This window comes from Asterias rubens, chromosome 6 (assembly GCF_902459465.1).
Source record: "Asterias rubens chromosome 6, eAstRub1.3, whole genome shotgun sequence".
Taxonomy (NCBI): domain Eukaryota; kingdom Metazoa; phylum Echinodermata; class Asteroidea; order Forcipulatida; family Asteriidae; genus Asterias; species Asterias rubens.
In genome coordinates, this window is record NC_047067.1 from 19827876 (window position 1) to 19854730 (window position 26855).

At 38.1% G+C, this 26855-nt stretch overlaps 1 protein-coding gene across 1 annotated transcript; it reads right to left on the bottom strand.

Moving 5' to 3' along the window:
* Positions 1 to 498: 498 nt before the first annotated feature.
* On the bottom strand, positions 499 to 24726 carry LOC117291363 (G1/S-specific cyclin-D2-like). The gene is made up of 5 exons (XM_033773012.1): positions 24052 to 24726; positions 21432 to 21647; positions 18534 to 18693; positions 13066 to 13196; positions 499 to 4497 (listed from the first exon to the last, which is right to left on the bottom strand). The coding sequence occupies exons 1-5, from the start codon at positions 24265 to 24267 to the stop codon at positions 4261 to 4263; spliced, it is 960 nt and encodes a 319-aa protein (XP_033628903.1). The 5' UTR covers positions 24268 to 24726; the 3' UTR covers positions 499 to 4260.
* Positions 24727 to 26855: the final 2129 nt, after the last annotated feature.

Below are 26855 nucleotides of genomic sequence, written 5' to 3' on the forward strand. Positions count from 1 at the left end.
CCGATGATAAGTGTTGGAACATGGACATGACACGCGAGCTTGCAACACCTGTGCTTAATACAGTTTCTTTATTCCTATAGGTCGAGAGCACCGGCTGAAACAGTTGGACCACATCACGAGATACGCACACAGCATTCCCTTATAAGGAGTTGTTTACCCGATCAGGCCTTATCATTTCATAGCTGGAGGGGTGTTGTGTTGAAAGAAATCATTGAACAATTATAATTTTTGCATTTATTTTACTTTTTGACCAAAAAGTGTTGATGTTTTTGATCAAAAAGTCATTTATTAATGGGAATCAAAGTGTGTTGAATCGGTTTTCAACAAGTGGTTTAATGAAAACCTCTTCACCACACATTGATTCCCTTATTCTTAGATAGATGGCGCTTTAAAGGTTTTTATTATTATTATTAAGTGTGATTCCAAGCACACCTTCATTTTAGTATATCTGGATAAACAGGCAGCAGACAAACAGATGAGTCAAATTAATACATTCAATCAATTCATGTTCCATCCTGGACAATTTTATTAAAACCTCTCTGAATTCAGAACAAATCCCAGTTCTTATGCACATCTCCATTGTGTGCGTAATAAAATAATACACTCATAACCAAACTCAGTCCTTCAATTCATTAAAACTTCTACATCCTATTATAAAAAGGGGACTGATCATCACACATCCAAGTCATAATGTTTTTTTCTTTGTCTCTCATAGGACTTTCTAACTCATCAAAGCAGAGTTTTAAGTACAATATCAAACTTTAAAACATGGGGAATACATTCAAAAAGTGTTTTTTTCTTCTTCTTTCAAACATGGTAGGGAGCATAATTTCACAAACAAGTTTTATCTTAAGCCGAGTTGCTAATACCACCATGGTGATTTGTATTGATATCACACTTTGCTTAGCAACTAAAGTTGCTTAGCAACTATAATGGATTTGCAGCTCAAGATTAATCTTGGCTCTTTGTGAAATCAACCCCCAACAGATTACAGGTTTTAATAATTCACACAAAACGCGGTTATTACCCCTCTAAGAATTGTAGCGTGAAACAATGCAACTGATTGGACAATTAATGGCATGCCTTCTTCCGATTGGACAGTGTATGACATGTCTCATTCTGATTAGCTTCAAACAATTCATCATCAAGCTTGTGATGCAAATTGCTTGTTTCGTTATTTCTTAAAAAACCTACTGGGTAAAAATCCTCAGATTTGCTGTCTATTAAAAGTTGCAAACGAGATAATGGTATAAAAAAAGTGCAGTCAATAACAACTTTCAGAGGGGTTTATTATTATATTTTTTGTTTTAAATGTCACAACAGTTGGGTAAATATAACAAACTATCTCAAACACTGAATATTCACCACACTCAAAGTCAATCACTCAAAGATTAAACAGTCACCATGATTGTGTCGGACAACACATTATGATCGGTGTAATACTTGAGCGAATCGCTAAGTATAAAAAAGTTACATGCATCATAACAAAAAAACTTGAACGATGTGCACGGCAGGAACAAAAAATCTGCTCAGTAAAAGTCTAAAAAATTAAGTACGTGTAACAAAAAAAAAATTCTGTAGAAAAATTCAACAGTTTATTGGCTAAAAAGTAGTATATAATATAAGAACTCTGTAGAAATTTAAGTAAGAAGTGCATACTGTTTGTACAGCCCCGAAGTACAAAATGTTCATTTCCAACTTGTGGAGTCAAAAAGACATTACATACAAAATATGTACAAAGATGTTACAGTGTGTTATACAAACATGAGATTGGTTTATGTATGTCTCGACATTAACAGGCATTTGTTTTGTGTCAAAATCACTGATTATGTCTTCGTCAAATTAGAAGCTTTTTAAAAGCTCATTTTTTTCCAAAAATTATGGCGGTTGAAAAACGCAGCGATCCAGTTTTTGGATGATCACATCTCACTCGGTGATAAATCTACTTAAAAATTTTCAGGAATAAAGACATTTGTACTTCCAGCATTTCCAACAAATAGAAACCAGTATGCAATCAATAAAAAAAAATACCCGTTCAACAAATTTCAGCAAAAATCGGAAGGTAATAATAACAGGTGCGTTGTCACACAGAGGAAATTACTGTTTGGAATTGGAGAAATTTTTGCACAAGTTGAAAGTTAACTGTTGCAGGGATGATGGTGAAAAAAAAACCACTAAAAAGGTTTGGAATTATATCTATAAAAAATTATTACAAAAAGGATACATAATGCCACTGCAAACAGTTGTTATTCGGATATACTTTTTTTTGCGCACACAAAATTCAAAATAATGGCAACTTTTTATTATGAAATTATTCTTTTGGGGAGACAATGTTTGTATTAACTTTAACAAGAAACCAAAACACTTCAAAGAAATGTTGTTAATTATTTTGTTAACTAGTTTTACTAACTTGTATTTTTTAAATTTAATTGTGACATTCAACACTCAAATTAATTAATAAAAAAAAAGAACAGAAAATGTGTCACAAAGATATTTTTTAAATTTACGCAAAATATACCAATATAAGTTCTATTGGTGAAAAGAAAAAACAAATTCTGAAACAGTATTCAAAATGTGCATTTTTAATCTTGATTATGTTTTTTATTGCCCATTGGTTCCAGATTTAAAGTACATTTGTAATTCAGAATATGTTTGTAAAAAAAAACATTGTGGGCATCAAAAATTCATTAGGGTAGAGAAATTCTTCAAATCAGTCACACAACCACTTCATCGTTCTCTACACAATTACATGCAATTCTTTGCATAGAACATTAAGTCTTCACCCTAGATCACAAATAGAATCTTCCAAAATAATTACTGTTTTACAGAGTGAGGTATTCAAGAGGTAAGGAGATTCCATTTGCGATCAGGGAATAATTTTCTTCACATCATTTTTGTCTTTCAATAACTTTTCAATAATAAGCTGCTGACTGGTGAATATATTTATTCTAAACAAAAAAATATTGCGAAAGAAAAACAAAAAATCTCCACAAAATAATTTTGCTCTTTCTATGATGAACTGAAGAAATGATTCATAAAAAACCCCTCCCCAAGATTATTAAAAATTATCTATAATCTCAAAATTAATTTGAATTATGAATAAGGTCCCACACATAAAACACAAATAAAATTGATCACGTTTACAAACATTGTTTTGCCTAAAACATTTGTTTTTTCCCTTCAAAATATACCCCCAATAAGAAATGGGATTTCCACATCATACCTTTTGAGGAAAAAAACCCAAAAAAAAAACCCAAGAGTTTTCAATCATCCCAGAAATTTGAAATAATCGATTGTTTTATAAACGGCTTGTCTATTTGCACTTACAATCATCATACAGGGCTGGAAAAGGCTCTCCTCACACTTTGCGCCACTCACTTTTTATTTTCTGTTTTATATTTTTGATAATTTTTTACATCCTTTATAACTTTTTTCATTTTTTTTTTTGGAAGTGAAATGGACTTAAGTGCACAGATCAAAGTTTTTAGCTAACTTTTTGAATCTCGTTCTGAGGGACCAGCCCTGGCATGTTTCCAGCCCCGGCTGTTACTGTGTATATATTTTATAAAAAACAACAACAAAACATTATAGAACTCACAAACTGGAGAGTTTGTCCATTTAGACCACAGCATCACTGACTTCAAAGAAAAAACACACACACAACAAAAAGTTCTGCCCGTGAAACCGCAAAAAGAAAAAAATATAATATGGAAGACAGTCAGACCGTAACGTATTCATTATAAGCTGAGACCAAGGGTTTATCAAAAATTCAGCTCAGTATTGGCAATATTTGGCAAATACATAGCTACAAAGCACTTCTTTCTGTACAACCCACTGATTTATACCGGTCTGTATTATGACAAGTCAGTGTACATGTACTAATAATTTCCACTGAAATTGGACACTTCAAGACAATAGGTGGCAGCAGACAAAGCTGTGCATTGAGAGGTTTCTAACATGGGCAGACCAGCAAGTAGTTGCTTTCAGTCCGAATGGAACACAACCAAAATACAGTCTAGTATGGCACCCTGAACATTTGATGTCCAATTACTCACAAAATGTTGTTCTGTGTATCGGAATAAAATCTTTTACTGAATCTTCTTTCCAAAACCTTGGTCTCAGCTTAAAAATAAAGAAAACAGAGAGCCCCCATGAAATCTTCTCAGCAATTCTATGAGGGATTCAACAAAAAATAATACAATAATCCCCCACAGAATCGCCAAAAATTTAGATTTCACAAGGGCATCACCAACGCCTGCGTTATGATAAACTTTGTGGTGCTTGTAGTCTAGGTTTTGTCATCGTTGGGGCCATGCTAGGTCCAGATTGGCAGAGAAGTTTCGCGGCCTCTTGTACATCCGTTGGTGTCGTGGGTTGCTCCTTATCGTAGTCGTTCTCATGGTGCTTTGTGGCCTCAGCGAGGTCAAGGGTCATGGGATGTGTAAGACTGTCCGAAAGCAGGGACTCCATTCTCTCCTGACAAGACACAAGGCAGTCCTGTAGAAGCGGAAGAGAAATAAAACAAATATGAATGAAAATGAAAAATATCATGGAGGAACACACAATTATACACACTGCATTTGACCCCTTTTCTTTCCCTAAGCGTCCTGGGAAAGATCACTTGTAAGCCTGACCCACACTGAGGTCAGAAACCTAAAGTTCCCAATCCCAGTCACTGGGGGTAAATTAAATCCCAATGCCCTCAATCTGAACAAGCAATAAAATTCATACTAGAACCGTCTGTGCATTGCGCTATAGCTCCATGGTAAGCGCGACCAATAGACCCCTGGGCCATCCCCGACTGGCAAAAAATTTGGAGCCCCTTTTTTCCCGTTTTGGAAATCACTCTATAGCTTCAGGCCTTTCCAAAGAAGAATAGACCAAATCAGAAATATGCCCTTCAAAAATTGCCCTTAGTTGAGTTGGCCCCTTTTGAATTCCCCTTCCAACAAACTGGGTAGATTACTGGGCAAATTACTGAGGGTCACAACAAATTGTGTAGAACCTGGGGTAGGCTAAAGTTTGAGACTGGTGGTACTAAATTGCTGTCAGGTCGTATCCAAAGTTGCGACTACGGCTATTGCTAAGGGTGTTGCTATGGCTGTCCTATACTTCATTGCATGATGTTGCAGCAATTCAGCCTTTTAATAGCCAGAGTGCCAGACACAGCCTCACTTGTTAACTTATTTCTGACCTGCCCCCCCCCCCCCTTCTAAAAAGAAACAGAAAAAAATGATTGGGTAAAAGGGCAACAGACCATGGCAGAAGCAGCAACTCTATACTTAACTGGAGGTATGTTATTGTTACACTACAAAGATTATCACAGAAAGGAACTGTGGGAACTAAAAACAAACAAAAGAAGGGCATTTCCTGATCATAAACGAACAGGACTAAGGGCCATCGATTCCACTTAGTACAAATAATGAAGCAATACCACTGGAGAGCCCACTGGGGGTAAAACAAGATCAGACCTTCAATTCTAGGGAGATTCATCCCAAAGTCTGGAGGAGACTGTCTGAATCCAAAAAAGGAAATCAAAACACTCCAGGAATTTCAGAGCTGCTGGCCAAGGGATGCCAAGGGAAAAAGCCTGTCTGGACAGTTAATAAAACTTTATAAGGCCACCTGTAGGATAGTTGGAATGTGCAATGAACTTGCCCCTTTTCATAAACGTGCAGTTTTTTTGTGAGGCAAACTTGATTCAACCTTAGAGTTCACAAATTTGCCAACACTGTTCGCACAATAGGGCAGTGATTACACACAAAAAAAACCTCAGTGTTATTTATGTATTTTCTTTATATTCAGGCACAAACTAGAGTGATTGAATATGCCATGCTTTTAGTGCTGTGGGACCCATCCTGTTACTTCCTGGACATGTGTAGGGGATTTAGGAATCACTGTAAAATGCATTCCTCCGGGTTTGGTGACAGGTTTAAGGTCTCTTTCAAATTCCGAGCCAGACTCTCTGGTAATTTGTAACAGTTGAACCAGACAAATGATCTTTGGGATTGGATAACGGGATAATCAAAAGGTAAGATTGTGATGCAAGATTTAATTATTTAATCAGAGGGAACTTGAGATATTCAGATTAAAATTATTCAATTAAAGACAGTGGACACTATTGGTAATTGCCAAAGACCAGTCTCCTCACTCGCTGTATCTCAACATATTGCGAGATAACTATGAAAGAAAAAAACACCCTTGTCACATGAAGTTGTGTGCTTTCAGATGCTTGATTTCGAGACCTCAAGTTCTAAACTTGAGGTCTCGAAATCAAATTCGTGGAAAATTACTTCTTTCTCGAAAACTACGTCACTTCAGAGGGAGCTGTTTCTCACAATGTTTTATACTATGAACCTCTCCCCATTACTCGTTACCAAGTGAGGTTATATGTTGATCATTATTTTGAGTAATTACCAATAGTGTCCACTGCCTTTAAGGAATAACATAGACCTATGCATTGACCTCATCCAGCCACCAACTCAGAGGTAAAACGATGACAAAAAAAACAACCAAAACGAACAGATTTGTACACACGCGGCACAAGTTTGGCCAATGAATGGCCGCTTGTTAACCTCTAAGTGAGGGTGCAAAAATTCTGTCTTTCATGAGAGATGAAGGTAGTTACACAAATATCGGAAACAGTTTAGTTGATTTGTGTTGTAAAGTCCTCCTCAAGACAGAACACAACATTGTGATCAAACACTTCGTTGACCCCAAATAACCCAAAGTGAAAAATGCGTCCACAGCAGTCAATAACACCAACCATTTAACAAGTTAAGGCCATAATAATCCTCAGGTATTTAGAAGTCCTTCTGAGGGCCAACACAGAGCCAGTCATTATTCAAGGGAAAAAATGTTCAGTTGAGCAAGTCCCTCAAAAAGCAACACTTTAGTTTTGTCTTTATTGCCGCCTGTAAAATGGTGTGAAGACATTCACAGTATCATCCCTCCATATGAATTGGAAATTGTCACTTCTTGTCAGGAAATGGAGAACTTGGAATTATGGGGTTAACAAATAAAGAAAGGCTTCTGTGGATAAACTATTTAGAACTTTCACTGGCAAAGAAGTTATTAGAAATCTGGGGTTTTAACCTCCACAGACTTTACTAACAAGAACAGCTCCCTCCTCTGATAAGGTGTGCCTATGTTTCTGGAAATATATTCAAATTCGCTATAACTGGATATCAGAGGTCATAGTGGTCGTCCTTGTATGGTCTTTGTCGCCTACTCAGGGAGGAAGCCACTTTGCTTCTTAATGACCCCGCAGTGGGATATAGGTCTAGCACCGGAGGTTTCACCATGGATGTATAAACAATGCCTGTAAGATGATACTAAATCAGGTATCTGAGGAGAAGGGGTGCTGGCTCGATTCGGGAAAGCAGATATTATCAATTTACCTCGACTCCAGTGTCAGCGGGAAACATTGGAAATCATAACTCAACCATTTTTTATGATAAATTGAGCCTCAAGCAACTTCAATTTGACGCTATCTGAAAAACATAAAATCTAAGGTGACGGCCTTTATACAAATTGTGAAAAATTAATAAAATAAAAAATATGGAAAAGTTTTCGAGAGATATGCAGTTTTTCACTCAGAAACCCCCCCCCCCCAATTTTGTTTATATTTTCCAAATCCTTACTTTACAAAAAGGAAGGCTCATACAAAAAATATCTAATACTTTTTGAGACCAAAACCAATTGAAAAACATAAATATAACAATACTGACAGGGACAGTGAACATTATAAAACCCATCACACAGTTGATCAAAGAAAGACAAACAATGAACCATACTGCCAGGGGTCCCTTCCTCTAGCAGTGCACGATTTTACCTTATGGACCCAGCGTGCAAGTTAAATAAAAAACAGCTCCCAGTACAAATATTTAAGTTGGCTAACTTTATGGTGTGGTAGATAGATGGAAATACCTTTAAGTCCAAAGCAAACCTGGACTTCCTATCTCAAACCTCAAACCAACAAACACCAGTTGATTACACACACAAAAGGCCTTTTGGCTAAGCAGACATTTCGCTCTGTATATCAATTAGACTTAGAAGAGGTTGTGTACAAAGTCTGTCTGGTTCCCCTTGTGGTTTGGGGCTAAATCAATAGGGAGATTATCAACAAGTTAGGGTATCAATCTACTTCCTCCTACCAAAAACTTAAAAAAACTAAACCCCATCTCTGTGTACATATGCTAAGAAAATAAAGATGGCTGCCCCACTTAAATAAATCAAATCCAGTGGATGTAAAGTTTTGTTGGTATGAGCAGCTGAATGATATCTCAGCAACAGAGGTTTATTTGTTAAAGGACAGCCCAACTCTTTAAAATACCTGCAGCATGTGGCTTATCTAAACCACCCACTCTGCTGGTATCAGGGCCTATGCCCTTGCAGGAGCACAAAATGTGGCGATGTAATTTGTACCAAATTCCAACCAAAATAGTGGCAAAGTAGCCTTGTACACAGCCAACCAATCCTGGGTCCCCTGCACACGAACAATATACCCCTCAGTTGGCCAGACTTTCTAGGGATTGGCCTCAAGGATTTCTTAATAGGAGGTCAGCGGGTCATTCCTGGGCTGGTTCCCACCGTTTCAACTGCAGGGGTGAACTCCGCTCTCTCGTCTGATTGCACTTATCAATGTTACCTCTCTGTTAACCACTTCTTTTACAAGTAGTACTCAAGAGAATTGTCTAAGGAAACAATCGGACATTCCTCAACAGACTGACCACCTCCCACAAGAGAAATATATAACCGTCAAGGAGACATGAAACAAACAGTTAATCAAACATTTACTTTGCAATCATTATGCCAGCCTGGGAAACAATTATATCCCAATGAAAGAAAATCGGAAGGAATGCGATCAATGCATCCGCACCAGAAAAAAAAACAAATTCAAGACTTGCTCTTTTTTTTCTTTCTTTCTTCCCAAGTCCTTCCATCACTTTAAGGTGTGGGTGGTAGACTTGTGTATATGTAAACAAAAGTCTGAAACCCAGTCTGTGCCACCAAGAGGTGGAAGTTGGAATCGGAGACCTTTACAGCATACCTTCCCAGGCTGGCCTAGTAACCCACTCTACCCTCCTTGGCTTTTTCCCTTGTATACTAGGTCTCACTTTCAGCTGCTTATTTGCTCTGCAACTGTAGCGGGCTGGATATTGGATCAATAAATACTGGTATACACCTCATCTTAAACTCACTGTTAATACATATTCTATGGACCCCATGGAAGGAAAGGTTCAAGTTTTAAGAAGAAAACAAAATCGGAAGTTCAAGTGTGATTGTTTTTCTGTACACAGTGAAATCGACCTCCAGGTGACCCTAGTGCTTGTTGATTTTTGGAGGGAAACTAAGGTAACTTATTGGTCTTGGATTATCACAATTCAAAGAGTTTTTACATCATGTCTTCACAGGCTTCATATAATTGTACTATCACTGAATTAAGGTAAGAGGATTGATGGAAGGCAACTGTTGTCTTTCACTCGCTCAGCCATGATAAAAAGAATCAAAGAATCAAGATGTCGAATTGAAAACCCGATTGTCAAAATGGAACCACAATTCTTTATCATCTCCCTACCCAGAAACCAATAGAAAAGCAGAAAAATGACCCCCAAAAAAGTGTCAATTAAAGGGCGAACAGGTGCATGAGGGCAGTGGCCGGCCAACCAACTTATTAGACATTCCATCAGGTAGCAGAAGTCCATATCGCCATGGAAACAACTTCAGGGAGGGTAACTCAAAAGTAGGTCACCTGTTAATACAGCATCAAACTCAGTGTATTTGGGGGGGGGGGAGGGCAGGAATTTTAGGCAAGAGGTGAATAGAGAGCAGACAGGGTGATCATCTGAATTATGGGGCCACCTCAGAGGGAATTCAAACAGGGGTCTGGGAGTGGGTTGGTAGGAGGCCTGAAGGTTAGGTACAGGTAGGGTTCACCTTTCTCTATGGTTTTTAGAAAGAGGACTTGGTGTGTGGAGAACTTAATTACACAGATTAAGAAAATGTTGTTGTATTGTAACTTTTGTTAACAGAGCTAGGTGGAGCACCATCTTAAAGAACAGAGGGGAGAAACTTCAGGAGGAAGTTCACCAAGAAATATGACAAGTGAAAGTTAACGATGAATCAATGCGAGCAATGAAGCAAGGCTGTCGAGTCAAATCAGGAGGCTGGAATTTTGGGTGTGATAAGGTCACCGCACAATGACATAATAACATAACAACAGAAGAACCGAAAGTGCTTCTCAAACTTTGAAAAATGTGGGAACCAAAATGTTTACAAACCAACGGCTCCCCCTCCTAGCAACAAAAGAACACAAAACCAAAAAGTATATACACTTTTCACCCATTATGGTTCTGGCTCATTTCGGAAGGTCTAATTTGTTGAACCCTGGCCAAAAAAAATGTCTTTAGACCTCCTGTGGTCACAAGTTATCCTCAAAATGTTGAGGGAGATGACGCAAACCACATTCCTTTCCCAGAATCGGCAAAAACTACAACAAACCCTAAGAAAGGAACCTACTTTACATGACAAGTGTCAGTCTGATGTAAATCTAACTACCAGCTCACTCGAAAACACTATTGTAATTTTCCCTCAGGACCGAATCGGAAATGTTAATTTATTTGTTATGAAATGGGTAGTTGTGATTCGTAACTCACCATCCTATGGTGGGTTACGATTACGATTATCATTATCTCAACTATGAAATGGGGAACTATTGTTCCCAGCAGCTATTCTCTTCTTCCTTAACACCCAGTCCCCAGCATTATTGCAGGAAATGGAATGTACTTTTATGTAACATTACCCCCAGGTCGTCTTTAGACTAGACTTAGTGGAATTCCAATTAATTCCTAGACTAATTTCTCACACACTATACAGGAAACTATCAGATTATCCAGACTGAGCTATGGCTACAGCAAATGAAAAACAGGCAGTGATTTGTGACAAGGAACTACTTACGGTTGGGTTACAAATGTCTCAACCAGGAATTTAGTTCTGTTGTTTCGTTAAATATTTACTGAATTATTTTTTTTCCAGCAAAAAGTATTTATACCAACCCGGACCACTATCTTTAAAAATGTTGAGGTTGCAAGAATCTGATGTCGTGACAAAACAAGGAAGATTTCCTCCATGGTTAAAGATAACACTCTCGTTATTCACAACAACGGTCCTCTCATGGGATTATTGTGGTTGCCATGGTTACAAGAGGTTTCAAGCAGGTCGACAAACTTAGATGTACTGTCGTTCAACCAAACCTGTGCTCGTAAAGACACACTCAGAGTTTTCTGTTGTATTGCTATGAATGGCGGTAAACAAATTGAAATGAAACTTAACCCGGGCATCCTATGCAAATTATTACAGATAAAAAGCGCTGACTTGGCTACTTGACTTCCACTGTCATAAGGTGTATTACGAACACCATGCTTTTACTTTTAGAGGCGACATTTGTAAAAAATATATAGCCAACCTTCCTTTATTGCAGCCTTTTACAAGGTAACACCTAGCTAGCGGGGAAAAATATATCGTTCTTAAACTCAGGCCTGATACTTCATGGAGGCAACGAAGATAATTGCCTCCATGCCCCCTTGTCATCGCCTTGGTGCCCTTGAAATGCTCCAGTAGAAATTTCCTCATAAGGCGTACCCTTTACCAGAAGGAGAAAACGCCTTGGTGCCCTTGCCCTTTACAAAAACGGAGCATACAGGCCTGTGAACTGTTGAGGTGAATGTACTGGAGGCTTTAAATTGTTTTTTTCGTCACAGACAGTTGGTTGACAGCAACACTGTGCGAGCCAGCTTAAGTCCAAAATTCCCCCATGTGTACACAATAAGACTGATCCAATCTTCTGTTCTATCAACAGGAGACGAGAGCCTCTACTAAAAACCCTCATCAAGGATTAGCACTGGTGTGGAAGAGTAAACTCCAAACTGTCTCTTTGTAACACATCATCAAGGATGGGGTATTTTGTAAGGAATTATCTAACAAGTGTCCTGTACACCACCAGTGGTATAAAGAAAGCTCATCCTGGTCTTACAATGTAACAAAAGCCATTATGAGAAACCAGCAAGGTTTAGGATGCAAGAGACACTAGCTTCACAAGGGTTTCCTTTTGTCCAAAAATGAAACCCGGATACCTTAAAGGTTGTTGAGCACAATAAAATGTGGCTTACAAGAATAAGGGTACCAGCCAAACTACCACGTCCCATGTACAATTTGCGACTGATATCCTGCTCATTTCTGCTAAGCAGCCAATTGTTAAGCAATAATTTTTGCTTAAGTAGCTCTGGGAAATTGGGCCCTGGAAAGAGGGGGGGGGGGGGGGGGTATGTAACTCTGATAGGCCAAACTTGACCACTTTTTGTTTGTGCAAACATATTTTCTATAAGAAGTATGACAACCAACACTAACAGCCACAAGTCATATTTGCTGAAGGACACTGAATAAAGCCATAACGAAGACCAATCAAAATGCCGCAAGATCAGAGTTGCTAGGTATCCATCCGGGGCTATTATAATTGATGGTTGCTAAGGGACAGATGGGTAGGCCTCCAGGCATGTTTAAAAAGAGAGCAGGGTTTGTTAGGTAAACACAAACGGGTTCTCAGCACAGTGTGTACAGTTGGATTTCCGAAGCTCTTTTCAGTCAGAGGTCTGAGCCAATCAAAAAACACAAGTGCTAATTACTCACAGGCAAGCACTAAAGTAAATATACCGGGTTTCCCGCAGTCATTCTGAAGTACATCAGCCTCATTTCCGATGTTGGGGTCTCTAGATAAATTTACTCACTTTACAAAGGGAGGTACAGTTTGAAAAGATGGGGGGGGGGGGGGTTAACTTTGGAACAATGGGGGTTTTGGGGGCTGCTGTGGAGTCAATTTGCGAGAATTGGACTCATGATAACTTGCGTTTTAGGAGAACCAACATTGTGGCGTTCGTATACATCTCTTTAATGTCCAAGACTTTGGTCCAATCAAGTAGAATTTTGTAAAAACTTGCAACCAATCAGGGTACTGCAACTTCATTGTTGAACCAATCAAATAAAAGGATTTTTGAAAAGAGGACTTACCGATTCAATTTTTGTTATCCTTTGTAGTTGATCGATAAGTTTTGGGATTGGTATGTGTGATGAACCATGTGCTACTGCACCAACACTACTAGCTGCTATCATTGAGGGAGGTTGCATTGCAAAGCTGTATTCTGCAAGAAAAAAAAAAAGAACAGAAAAATCCACATTTAGATAACATTTTAATAGTCAAACACATTTTTGGCAGTGAAAGTATCTCCAATATTGCATTTTTTATCGGCACATACTGATTTATCTACTTTCCAAGACCAAGAACATTGTCGTACATGGTCGTACATTACTTCAACCACCTAAACAAATAAATAAATCAATCATCTAAAACAACATTGACATTGGCAAGTGTATGGGAACTGTCACAGCTCAAGAACCGTCGATAGTCTGGCTGCTCAGGAATTAAATCTGTAAACTTAGTAAATTTACAGAAGCAAGACCTTTCAACAGCAGCTACTGGTTAAACATAATTTATATCTTGCTCTCTCACAAATGCAACACCAAAATTGTAAATTAATAGCGGCACAAAATATGACGGCTCAGGCTGGCACCATAACACACTTGTCTTTATCTTCAGGAGTTTTAGCACTTTTGGCCTCCTCGGATGTCTGGGAAATGTTGCTCAACATTGTTGTTGAGGTAAAGAAATGTTCAACGGGACAGTCTTAAAGAAAGATTTATAGAAATATTTCCAAAAGTTTGACACAAGGCTATAAACTATGTTACAAAAAACACACCCTTTTTCCATTGGAAAATAACCACCTGTCATTTTTAGCATTATGTATCACAAAAATGAGTCAATGTTTACTTTTGATGATCCAGTTTTGTAACAAGGAATACTCTACCATCACAACTGAAACATCAACTCATTCCAAACTTTCCGAGTCTAAATTAAAAAACTCATCTGGACCTAATTTCATAAAGCCGCTAAGCAGAAAATACAGCTCGACAAATGATTATGCTAAGCAAAACAGGAGTGGGGCACAAGTCAAAACAATGTCAACTTCATGTAGTTTCAGCTGGTAACCCGTTTCTGTGCTTAGCAAGTTTTTGTGCTTACATGCTTTATGCAATTGGGCCTAGTTCTCCTATTGCCTATAAACTGCCCATTTTGTAGCATTCTTTAGTAGATACGCTTTAGAAGTCTTACTTATTATTATTACTTATTAACAAGATAATTCAAAATCCAATCGCCTGTTTTTTAACAATTGCTCCTCCAGGGTATACCTTAACAAGATTCGACCTTGAGAGGAATTATTACTTTAATCTACCAGTAAGTCTTGAAGATGTTTGAAATACAATTGCAAGATTTAAAAGTATTATTGAGTTTCACACCATTCCAAATACCGAACGCCCTTCTGAAAGGGTCAGTCAGGTCAAACGGTACTGGTCATTTCATCTAGCTTCCCTAGCACCAGAGAGAATCCTATCTCTGATGGCTAGCCAATCCTGATCAAGCCATTCATGCAACCACCTTTTTTTAATTCGGCCATTTAGAAATAGGACAATGGTGAAATGCTCGGCTGTTTTGTCCGAGTTTGTAAAGCTGACGGCCATTAGTCAACTACTAAATGAGGTTAAAGGCTTGAACCCATGCTCAAAGAAAAACCTTATTCTTGTAAGATGTCTAATTGGAAGATACGAGACAACCCTGGATTTGTTTGATCCGCATCAATTCTGATATAGAAAAGGCCACGTTGGGCAACCAAGAGCTGTAGGGTATATTGACTTCCAATTTCAACATGCAGATCAATAGTACGGTGAGACTTTGCGCTTACACCATGATCAATAATGTACACTTCCTTTTGAACACAAGAAGGGTAGGGTGGGGGAGCAATTCCAGGAGAACTTTCAAAAACAAGGTTCTGTAACCGCTCTCAATTCTTACATTGTAAAATAACCAAATATTGTTTCAATTTTCTGTTTGGTGCATAACACACATCCTTTTTTTCGTCTTTTTTTTCCACAGTGTGTGCAGTTTAAGTTCTTAAGTGAACCAATGAATTTAAACCATTTGCAAATTTTAAAAACTCAAAAATCAGTTTCTATAACTACCGTTTCTTACATTATGAAACGAACCAAATTTGTTTCACTTTTCTGTTTGTGTGCATTACCCAAAAATTTGTTTTGAACAGTAGGTAGGTAAATTTCTCGCTTGAAACAGAGAACAGTAACAATTACTTATTTAGAGCTGGTCTCTCAATACAAGATTGTTTGCTGTCAGAAACCTTAATGCGCTACCATTACTACAGAACTCCTTATTGCAATCTTCTCCAACATGGCATGATTTTTTTTTGTAAACACTGTAACAATTCGATCCTAGGCAACCAGTCAATAAAAAGTTCTAGGCTCCTTTTGAAAACGCCAGCAAGATGCAAAGAAGGGTTCCTGAAAAGGGTGCATCCTGTCTATTCTCCTTGAAATACCGCTCCTTTTCTTTGAGGTACTTAAGCCTCTTGAAACTAGGGGAATCCTCCAGAGGGTACGACTCTCACGATAGAGCTTTAGAGAGAGAGTTAGGCCAAATAAAAGAAAATACATGTTCAGCGTCCTGCCTTTTTGAAACAAAAAAGAAGGAGGGCCCCTTTTTTTTAAATGGCTGTCCGACTTATTTTTAAAGACAAACGGCTGGGCTACTAAAACAAAACAACATTATCGATCGTTAGGATTTCAAACTATTTTGAGATCGTAAAAATGTATACTTTTTTCAGTTAAAAAAAAAGAAGAAAAGCGGTCTCGTAGAAGGAAGCTCGCAGGGAAGCTAAACATGTTTTTATTTTCATTTGGCTTTATGGTTTGTTGTGTAACACGCCGTCGGGGATCCATTTGGAGTGACCGTGGGATCTCTAGAAAAAAGAAACAAATATTCCGCAAGGGGAAATGTTTCTAATCCAATTTCATCCTCCAGTGGCTGAGTAAATAATAAAAACTCTTCTTTTTTTTTTTTTTTTTCAAGAGGGATTTTTTCAAAAAAACATATTTGAGGTCAATGATTTAAGAAAAGGTTTACTGAACCTCTTCAAGATTCTTGCGAGTAAACATTGGGTTGCTTTAGAGCTTCAGCTGGAGTCTGAATGGGATGGTAACAATTTACTGACGGGTGTCTAAATTTGAAGAAATTTTTTTGAAACTGCTCAACAGACAAACAATGAAGGTGTTCCAAAACTGTTCAAAATGGCACCCGTCCCACCTTCTGGCTTTTTTTAAGACAGGCAGGTATACAGACATACACACAACTCTTGCCTTCGATTTGCTGTACTGATTATCACTTTTCCTAAACTTTTTTTTAACGTTCTTGAGTTTTGTTTGGTAAGCCCCGAACATTTGTATAACCAGGATGCTTAACCAACATTGGGTCTAGGACATAATTAGAAAGGCCCATAACACAGTACCAGAACCTTTAAAAAACCCGAAAACAAAACACAAAACCCCCCAAAATGAGGCCGTTTCACACAGTTGCATTGCATGAACAGCTCTGAAAACTTTGTGAAAACTTTTCACAACCTCGAGTTGTACTATTTCGCCTCATATCAAAGTAATTTCCATGGCATTACCTTGATGGCAAATGCAGACTTTCTGCTTTGTCATTCTGAAAGTAGTAAAGTACACAATGCTTTTTGCTTTTGGACTACATGTACAGCTACTTTCACTTTGCAACAGATTGTTTACTTTTTTGTGTGTTGGTTGCACCAAGTTACACACAACTATAAAGCGCATGCAAGCTTGCAAGCGAATTACATGCCTCTACTTTCATAATTACAAAACTTTTGGTTTCACTTCAAGACCAGAGTTATATTTTATTGAAAGTTAAAACCCCTCCCAACAAATACCATGAACTGTACTGTACTAGCCGTGATAGCAAGATACTTTTACTACCCATGTTCTGACAACTTTCCCTTCATTTTGACCCCTCGGCAAGGATTTAAGTCAATGATGCCAGGAACGCTTGGCCAATAATAAAAGAAACTTTGTTCTGGACTCACAGGCGAAAATGCCATCAAGTCTGCTTGAACAGAGCATGAACAGAGGGTGAAGAAAAAAATGGACAGGAGAAGTCAGCTTGGGTTACTGGTGTGAAATTCCCATGTCTGGTCCATTTACTTTGTTTATCTCCAGTTACAATCCCTAAAAAACCACCAGTTGTCTAACCAGACAAAACTTTAAGAATGTTTTTCCCCCAATCATTTTGGTCGAGAAAAGACGGCATCTGGAACTTCTGCCACCCAGTATTTTAAATTGGTGCTTTTATGTTCCGTTTGACTTCAATGCCTATTGGAACCATTTAACTCTGCATATGCTCTACAGTGTTCCCCCACTTAACAATTTAAAAACATTAAGACGAACTGATGAGAATGAAAAAAAGTAAACAAGACGACTTCAAGAAACTAGTCTACTTTTTCCAGTGCCAGAAACTTGTCTAGGAGTGCACATTCCATCACTATTGTACTTCCCAATCTCTTTTGTACACTGACTGTATATGACACCTGCTTAAACCACTGATCAATGCCAACATCCTATTGGGTGCCCTTGTTACCATGCACAGTGCCCTCTGTAGGGCTGTACTGTACAGTCACCCATAGCTCAATTTCAATTAAGATTAAAGGAGATATGGGTGTTACATAATGACACACCACCTTTAAAATTCACCGGTCGGTAAACTTATAAAACTGATAAAACTAACGAAAATGAATGTTAAAGGTAGGGTCATCGTTTGGTTTTTGGTAAACATTGCTGATTCATAGGCAAAATTACCAAGAATAATACATTAAGTCTATAATTAAAAGTTTCAGTTCCTGGCCTGAAATAACATATATGAGAAGACAAGGCCATTTTCGAATTTTGAAAATGGCACTTCCATTGGAAATTTCTTTCAGAGTTTATTAAGGGAAACTTTTTAAGGGGCACCAAAGCCAAAGACCAGGGGAACAGAAATTTGAAAGGAAAAATCACCTCATGGCGGCCTTTGAAAATTCAAATATGTTGACATACTTTGATTTCTGATAACTGGGATGATTTTACAAGATGGTTATTATATTATCATTACCATCTTTAGGAACATCATAAAAGTATATGGCCTTAATAAAATTACACAAAAATTAAGGAAAACAAAATATATAAAAATAAATAAAAGTAAAAAAAAGGAATAAAGCTTACCTTTGATATGTTTTTATAAAACATTTTTAGAAGTATAATCCAATCATTCCGAGAAGAAAGACACATTTCAATATCACAACACATTTAAGAAATATTCTCAAATCAGAAATCTTTGTAGATTGTCGAAGAACCCAAAGCAAATCTTTTTCAACGCATCTATTTCATTTCCTACAAAAACACACTTGTAGATTTTTCCTCATTTACCCACGAACGAAGGCAGACTTCCTCTTTATCTTCAAACCTGTACGACTAAAGATTTTCTATCTCCTCTTTATTTGGTTTTCAATTTTCAAACAAGCATTTACCTGTTGCACACAAGGCAATGAATGTCTGTGCATGTCTTCTTAGTTTCTGGGAACATTCGTTTGAGATAGGTAGTCTGTGTAGAATCTGTTCTAGGAAGTCATGGGGTGTTATTGCAGAGAGGTCCCATTTTAATTTACGAAGTACGATCAACTCAAAGTGCTGCAGAGAGAAAGAAAAAAGACAAGGGAAAAGAACGGGAAAATGTGGTTAAGAAAACTTAAAACAAGTCAGCAACATTTAGAAGACAAAAATGGATGTTGTAACATGTTTAACATTTTACAATAAAATTTTAGCAATAGGTCACATTTTAGTTCTAGTTTTTTACACGAAAGTTATTTTATACAAATAACAGTTACTTAAACAAAGTCATTTCTATGGTTTAAGAAATTAACTAAAATCTTCAAAAGTTCAAGATAGCCACCACAAAACCCTATAATAAGTAGAGAGGAGTATCATACAAATTTAAAACCCTTTTCTAAGTACTGACAAAAATGTGCCCATCTTTAACTCCTACCTAACCCCTTCAATGGTCGAGTGTATCTTTTAAATACCACCTAGTGTAAATGTACCCCCTTGCTTCATTAAACCATGATTAAACAGTCTAATTATAATTAAGACCAATATCATCAACCACATCCCTAAGGACCCATGCCCTGCAGCCCCATCCCTAGTCTTGGTGCAAGACGTTTCTCGTTTCCCTTTCACGCACACCGCGGCCAATTCACCGACAGCGCGCGCACACCGACTCCCCACCCCGGGGCGGTGAATGGACTATAAGTCAGGTGAGTCGGTGCGCGCGCTGTCAGTGAATTGGCCGCGTTGTGCGTGAAAGGGAAACGAGAAACGTCTTGCACCAAGACTACCCCATCCCTGGACCTAGGTGAAAACCTCCACTTGGAAATAATCCCTCAACAGGAAATATCTGGTTTATTAGGCAAACCACAAAGTATAATAGCCTATTATTTTACAGTGGTTAATCAGTAGGTTCAATAGCTGGACCTCGTTCGTGGAAATAGAAACTCAGGAATTTCAGAAAGCCACAACATGATATGAACCAGAGATTGAGGTTGGTAGAAGCCTGGGAACCAATTTTCCCTGCAATTCCCCTCAGTAATAATTGCCACTAATTAAATTTGATTATATAATAATCTGGAGCTCTTCCTGTCCTCAAATCAGGACAATGTTTAACAAAAAACATCTTGAGCCTTTCAAAGTCAGTTACTTGTTTTCTTTCCTCTTAACTTTTCTTATCACTATCTTTAAGGTTTTTTCTTTATCCCCCGATGTAAATTTAATATAAAAAGGCTAGTCTTTAAGCAACAAATTGACATTATAGCAAAAAAAAAAAGAGAATTTACTTTTAATGGTAATAATTTATTTTGTATCGATACAACTTCAACTTGTAAAGTATAAACACCGTATAAAACTTTTCTTCTATACCCAGGCAGTAACCATTTTACATCTTGAGCTCCAGCATGGTTACAGCATCTTTTTTAATGTGCAACCTCCCTACCCTCCCAAGAAATGTCCCCAGCCAAAAACGACCACAACCATTCCATTTAATCTCCCAACAAAGACCCAAACAACAGTCTTTTCTAGATGAGCATCTTTCATTACCACCCAGGCAGCCAGCCAGCCCCTGGTTCAGGTTCAGTGAAGGTGTTATACAACACCAAATTATCTTTTCTTTTGTAGTTACCAACATGTGAACTTAGCAGCTTTAACAATCATTGGCTGGCTTCTGATTATAATCTTTTCTCATTTAAAGGAGAATGGATTTACGAATTAAGATAATCAGGTTATAGTCAATATCACCACTCCCCTAACCCAGCCCCAAACAGGCATATAATTATAAGAACGCCATGACCTCTGTGCCCCTGGTCTTGTCCTTGATATGCCCCTTCAAAATGTTCTCATGTACTACAAGATTCTCCAATGGAATTGCCCTCTGAAACCAAAACGGCCTTGCCCTATCACAGACATAATTACAGGCATGCACCACAGTCACAAGGAGTCTTTGTGAAACACAAAATTGTCCCCATTAATACAGAGACTAGATAAAGCCAGCCAGCCCCACATACGGTTTATTGTCGTTTTCTGGGTCAGGTTTTCCCCAGCTACAGTCAAGCAAACTCCGATCCTCTATCTCACAAAGTTACAAAGTCATGCAAAAAGTATTACATTTGGAATGTAAGATCCATTGAACTCAACATTCCCCATTTTGCATCCTGATGTTATACTTTTTCACAAAAAATGTAGCAATTTTGCCTTACATTAGCGGCTTCCATACAATGACCTAACATGCCCTAATGTATGGCTAATGTTTCCATGAACTTTTTGCACTGATCACAATCGTAAAATTAACAGACTGCAATTTCTCTTAATGCCGCCGCCAGAGCCAGCCCATACTTCTCACTTTATTGCACTTCCTCGTCCTATATCCCAGCCTTCAAAACCGGAGGTTATCTTTGAATGCCAACAGATGTGAAAATAAACCCCTTGCAGCTGGAAAACTGATGTCCTTTTACTTGTTCTTTACCCCAAAAAGTCTTATCATGTGTTGACCACAGGAAACTGCCGATTTCCCAATGGTACTCCAAAGCGACTAGTCAGAAAATCCACCGGCAGAGATAAAAGCACTTTAAACCCCAACCCATCTTGCCCCAAAATCGAAAGTAGAAATTCTTCTGTCACAAAGACAAGTAATATTCCATCTTTAAAATACAACATTTGTTATCTACGACTTGAAATATTGTCGACCTTTCAAACAAACCAACCTCAAAACAATATAATTTAAAAGGTAGTTAATATTTAAAGATTTATATTAATAAAACGTAAAAAAAATAATAATAATAACTTGAGTTTGTTTAAACTACACAAAAAATCTAAATACTTACTAATAGCTGATCCAAAGTGATGGAATTGTCAGTATAAATGACAAGCTTTTCGGCTGTTAGAGGTATTGTGTCTTTTAATTTTGAAGCCAAGAACATACAGGTTGCTCCAAGCAGTTGAAATTGTTTCCTTGAAATCCGTTGCACGGCGAGAAATCTGTCTAAATAGTTCATTGCGAGAGGGAACACCTCTTCTTCACATTGTTGTTCTTCACAAACCTGAAATTTATAAGCGAGGAAAAAAAAAACATGGCCACAATGACTAAAGTGAAGTAAAAATTGTGTCAGGCATGTATGCCTGAATTAAAATAATGAATTCATCAGCTATGATTTTTGTCATTAATAATTTTTTTTAATAAAACACATTTATACACAGATATAGCGCCGAATCCATTTTTTCCCCATGCAAAAATGCTCCATGGCGCTTTACGATAAAAACAACGAACTTAAATCTTCTCCATATAATAATTATTTTGTAGAGTATTTGCACTGAACAATCTTGAAAGGGAGACCAATAATAGGAATTATAAAAAATTACCGTCCGAAAAACCAGTACAAATAAACCACCACTATACTTTCATTTCTCCAAAACGCCAAACTTTGCCTAAAGGTTGCCTAAGGTGGGGCCGGTTTGTAAGCACTAAAATATCACGAAAAATAGTTGAATACCAAAATAAAATCTTTTGTCTGAATAACTGGAGGTATAAAGCTGCCGAACAACTAAAAGAAAACTTCAAAGATCAAACTGTATGAACACCACTAACTTAAATTAGGCCGAAAAATTCGAGAGCGCACGCACGAGCGCCAAAACATAAATGTTAACTTTCTGCTAAATACACGTATTTGATGCTTTACAAAGAACAATAAACAACACTTAAGAAATAAGAGAACGAAAGAAACAGAAAAACACTGGAGTTTATTCTGGTCCGATACTATAAAAACAAAAACAAACTTCGACAAGGAAAACTGACGTGATGATGAAACAAAAGACAATTAACCCAAAACTGTTATAAAATTAAAAAATTTCCATCAAAATGTATGACTTATTTCGAAGATCATTTAAAAAAATGTCTCGTTCTTGTTTTTTTCTTTCAAAATGACGATGAATTCGGCAACAATATATTGTTCATAATTTGTATATAGGTATTTTTATTTTGTTAAGAAAATTTCTTAGGGTGTCAAACGTCGTGCCGTGCCTAGATAGACAGCGCGCCAAAGTAATGGCGCGCCAATAAAAGTTGTATCACAAAAACAAAGCCGGATGGCAATAATATGGCAGCGCTTCGAAAAAGTCTGATTGGCTTTGTTTGTGACGGCCATGCTTTAAATTTGACAAGTATAAAATCTAACCTCGACAAAAGTCTCCGTGAAAGAAAGTGCTTTCTGTGAAGATGAAATAATATGAAACTTAGTTTTGCGCGTACTGGGAGTGTAGGAAATCCTTGCGTTTTAAGACCATGATTTTTTTAAGCGCCAAGTAAAACGGAAATTTACTATCTTGAGGAAGCAATCAATTCACTGGGTGGAAGGAAACCGAAGAAAAAGCAGCGGGAAAATACTAAGAAATGGAGGGAATGTCAATTAGACAAGTTTGATATTACCAACAACCCTGGATCTACTGAATTCGACCGGGGAACGCAAACATCGCGGTATAAAATTTTGCTAGAATAGAAATCAACTAACATGAAACTCCCCTCACCGAGTCACACACACACAAACAGCAACGGCCCTTTACTAAATTAAGAAAAGCCTAACCATGAACAAGTAATTCACAGTCATTATCAGAGTTTTAGACACTCGAATTGCAGCATTTTGTAGAAAAATTCACCAGGGAACGGCAACCAACCGAGCATGTTGCCCGTGTTCAAGTCAAATCAGACAGCGTGAAATGGCCGTGTAAAGCGCTGCCTAATTCAACTGTCCCATTTAGACCTCAGTCCAAGCTCACTCTATTCACGCACCAAGGGCTTCGACAGCACTGTGCTTGGTACAGGTAGGCCGAATGTTTCAGAAATTTTACACTGCGGCCTGTGCTAACTCCTGTGAATTGATGCTCACCGAACCATTGGTGAATTTTGGGGCACTAGCTTTTAAAGCTTGCAAGGGGGCTTTGGAATTCAGCAAAAATTCTCACCATTTACTGGGTAAAATTGTTATAATCGAGTATTTTCGTGAGAAAATCAGAGCCAAACGCTTCGAACTTACACTGACTTTACCAACCACCATGTCCGTGAAATCGTGATGTAGTACGCCTAGTGATTTAAAATGCACGTACACAACATTTTACATATATTTTTATTAATTTTTTACCAACCAACACAAACTAAAGTATGATTGTGATTCATTTACCAGGTAATATTGTTTGACTGTATGGTTAGTAACATTAATAAATCAAGTTATGGTGGTTAAAAACTGAGACACACGCGCGTGTGGACCAACATTTTCCACCACGTTCAGGGAGCTCAAGTCAAGAGTTGAACCGGTGTGATGTCGTCGACACGACAAGCTCGCCATCAAAAAGCAAGAGAGGATTGAACATGGAATATGGGTTTAGAAGGTGCCTTCAATGATAAAAACAAGTTAGCTTTGTCTAAAATTAAAACTGATCGTTATTAAAACTTACCTCAAACATCCACTGGGCGACCATCTTTCTCATGAACGGTCTAATTTCTGTCTGGAATTGGTTTGCAAAGTAATCCGCACATGGTGTGTATTTTTCCTCGGCTTCAAGAAGATTCCGTAGAACTCTTTCGTCATTTAGAAGAACTGGGTCTGGGTAAGCCCTCCGAACACTTTCGACTTCACAGCATAGAAGTTCTAACTGAGTATGTTGTGCCATGATTGTTTTATTTAGACAGAGTTTTTGATCAAGCTCACACCAACTATACTAATTTTTTTCAGGAAAACTTGCGACTACAAAACAGACGAGAAGACATGGAAAAAACTAAGTAAATTTTCCAAGGAGAAGATATAGCTTTGTTTTCAGTTAAGGGCCGTGGTTACCCCTGTATGTGCCTTAACTTACCCCTGTTAGTAGGTTTATAAACAGGAGTTAGTAGACAAGTCTCGCTAGCTATTATTGGCGAGATTGGGGTTGTTCTCTCCTCTCACACGGCCCTTGTACTGATGACACGACAACCAAAACTCCACACACAAACCTCGCATGCCGGCCATCCAGCTGATCAGCCAAAAAGCAGTGACGTTGGACGAGTGTATCTCTAATACACTGTACATGATTCTGTACAATGTACATTGTATTACATTGTTAAAGTGGTTGATTCAGTTTCCTTATGCAAATTCGTGGACAGCCTAATGAATAAACATAGCTGTTGAGTTTTATCAGCCCCTTTTTCTCTGTGTTTAGAAATTACCCGTATAGAGAAGATAGTGTCTAAAGAATTATGGTAACGGATTTATGCAAGAGCCACCAATACCTTTTATTTTATGGCAGAGTGTTGGAATGGGGAGGGAGGGGGACTACGTGTGTAAGGGGGGGGGGGGAGTATGATAGTTGCAAAAACATGTCAATATAACAGCATTCTAACACTTTATAGGCCCCGTAATCACATACTATACTCTACAACAATTGAATGTACATGTGAATTGTATTTAAACATGGAGGAAGGATATGACGTGTTTGACGAAAAGGGCCTAGTGCTTTGCAAAATTTTACAGAACATTACAAAGCAGAACTTGGCCACAGCTAAATCTGTCAACTAGTCAATTTTTAATAGACAATCATTTTGAATTTTTCTTGTTTTCCTCTTAGCAACCAGTCTCGCCACTTGTTTCGCATACCAATACATATTTGTATACATTTTTTGCTGTGCTACGTGCGTGAAGCTGCTTGAAAAGCCACACAATGATGGTCCAATAGGGTCGTCCCCTACTGATCAGACAAAACCCCAAAGCCAGCACCTGCTATAGCTGACCGGAATATGAGAGACGTGGCGAAAATGGCATTTTGTTCCTTTGTGTTCCTTTTCAACACAACGTGTACATGTGCAGCAGGGAAGGTACTGAACAGTGACGTGCATACCATAAACGTGTGAGCCAAATCACCAATCCAAAAACTAGCTTTACATGACACCATAATGCAAGCTGCACACACCAGGAGAAGGGGGCCCGCTAAAGGGATGTCCTGGTCCTCTCTGGGCTCAATTTCATGGAGCTGTTGAAAAAGCAGAACAAATTGCATGACAATTTCTGCTTTTGGCAGAAATGAGCAGGATACACCAGTCGAAAATTGTATACGCGACATTTGGCTAATTATTCTAGTAAGCATAATTAATTAGCTCTGTGAAATTGGGCCCTGTGTTAACAAGTCACAGTTAAAGTTACCCCCCTGCCCAGTTTACACTAGCTACATTCCAGCACATTAATGTTCACCACAAAGATCACACACAGTGTCCCGGCAGCAGAGCAGGATTGTATTTTGTCTGCTGGCCTATTTAGATCAAGTTCCAGTCTCTGTCATTAGTGAAACATTATTCAGGGCGATTACATCAGTTAATAACACAACAAGTATCGAATGGTACCATGATGGTACTAAAACATCATGCAGTACCAGGGATCAGTATCAATGTTATGGGGCCAACCATGTTACCGCAAAGTCAGTTGGGATTTTTTGCGAGATCGAATGTGCTGCTCGTGTTTGCACGAAACATGCAGCAACAGTGTTCCAGTACATTTAAACACCCTTTTCTTCAAAACTTTGCTGACTTCCCCCCGGCCGATAAACGAGACAAAACGTATAAGAAAAGTTTATCTCTTTGAACATTTCTTTGTTAAATTTCCTACAAATCTCAATAAAAATTTGTTTAAAGGGCCTGCAACCAACACAGTAGGCCTACGAGAGCACTAAACAAGTAAATTTAATAAAATTAATTTGAATAATATTTAAAGAATAGCTGCATTTTTTCATTAAAAACGTTTAGCTTTTAGCTCTGAAATAAAAGAAGCCCTTTAAAATAATGTTGAGTTAATTTTAAGTGGACTCGGACGTGACGTCACTAAAAGGCTCACAGTTACATATGAACAATGTGTATGCACTAGATCGCGTGTACATTATTGCAGAGGCTGTCGGCGCAAAGACAGTTTAGTAGTTGATGGTAGTTGCGAGGCAGAACTTGCTATTTATATCGCCTTTGAGTGGCGGACCCTGGCTCCTCCTACCTATCCTACCCACGACCATGGGGGCCCGGACTTCAAAACGAAACTGCCAACTATATACCCCCTTTTGCTGTTGTTAAAGTTATGAATATGTATTATTTGTCCCGAACACACTCCCTGATAATGTTGAACGGGTAATACTCAATCTTGGACCAGTTTCTTTGTTGAGCTGCAGGTTTATCATAGGTTTGTATACACGAGCCCCTGCTCAGTAGTTCTTCCACTGGTATCTGCTACAGTGGAATGCGTCAGTCT

Excerpts from the sequence above, each read along its gene's own strand:
- LOC117291363 (XM_033773012.1), bottom strand. The coding sequence starts at position 24,267 with ATGGCACAACATACTCAGTTAGAACTTCTATGCTGTGAAGTCGAAAGT. Across the intron at positions 21,648-24,051 it reads TCGCCCAGTGGATGTTTGAG|GTTTGTGAAGAACAACAATG; the intron begins GTAAGTTTTAAT and ends TATAAATTTCAG. Across the intron at positions 18,694-21,431 it reads TCACTTTGGATCAGCTATTA|CACTTTGAGTTGATCGTACT; the intron begins GTAAGTATTTAG and ends TTCTCTCTGCAG.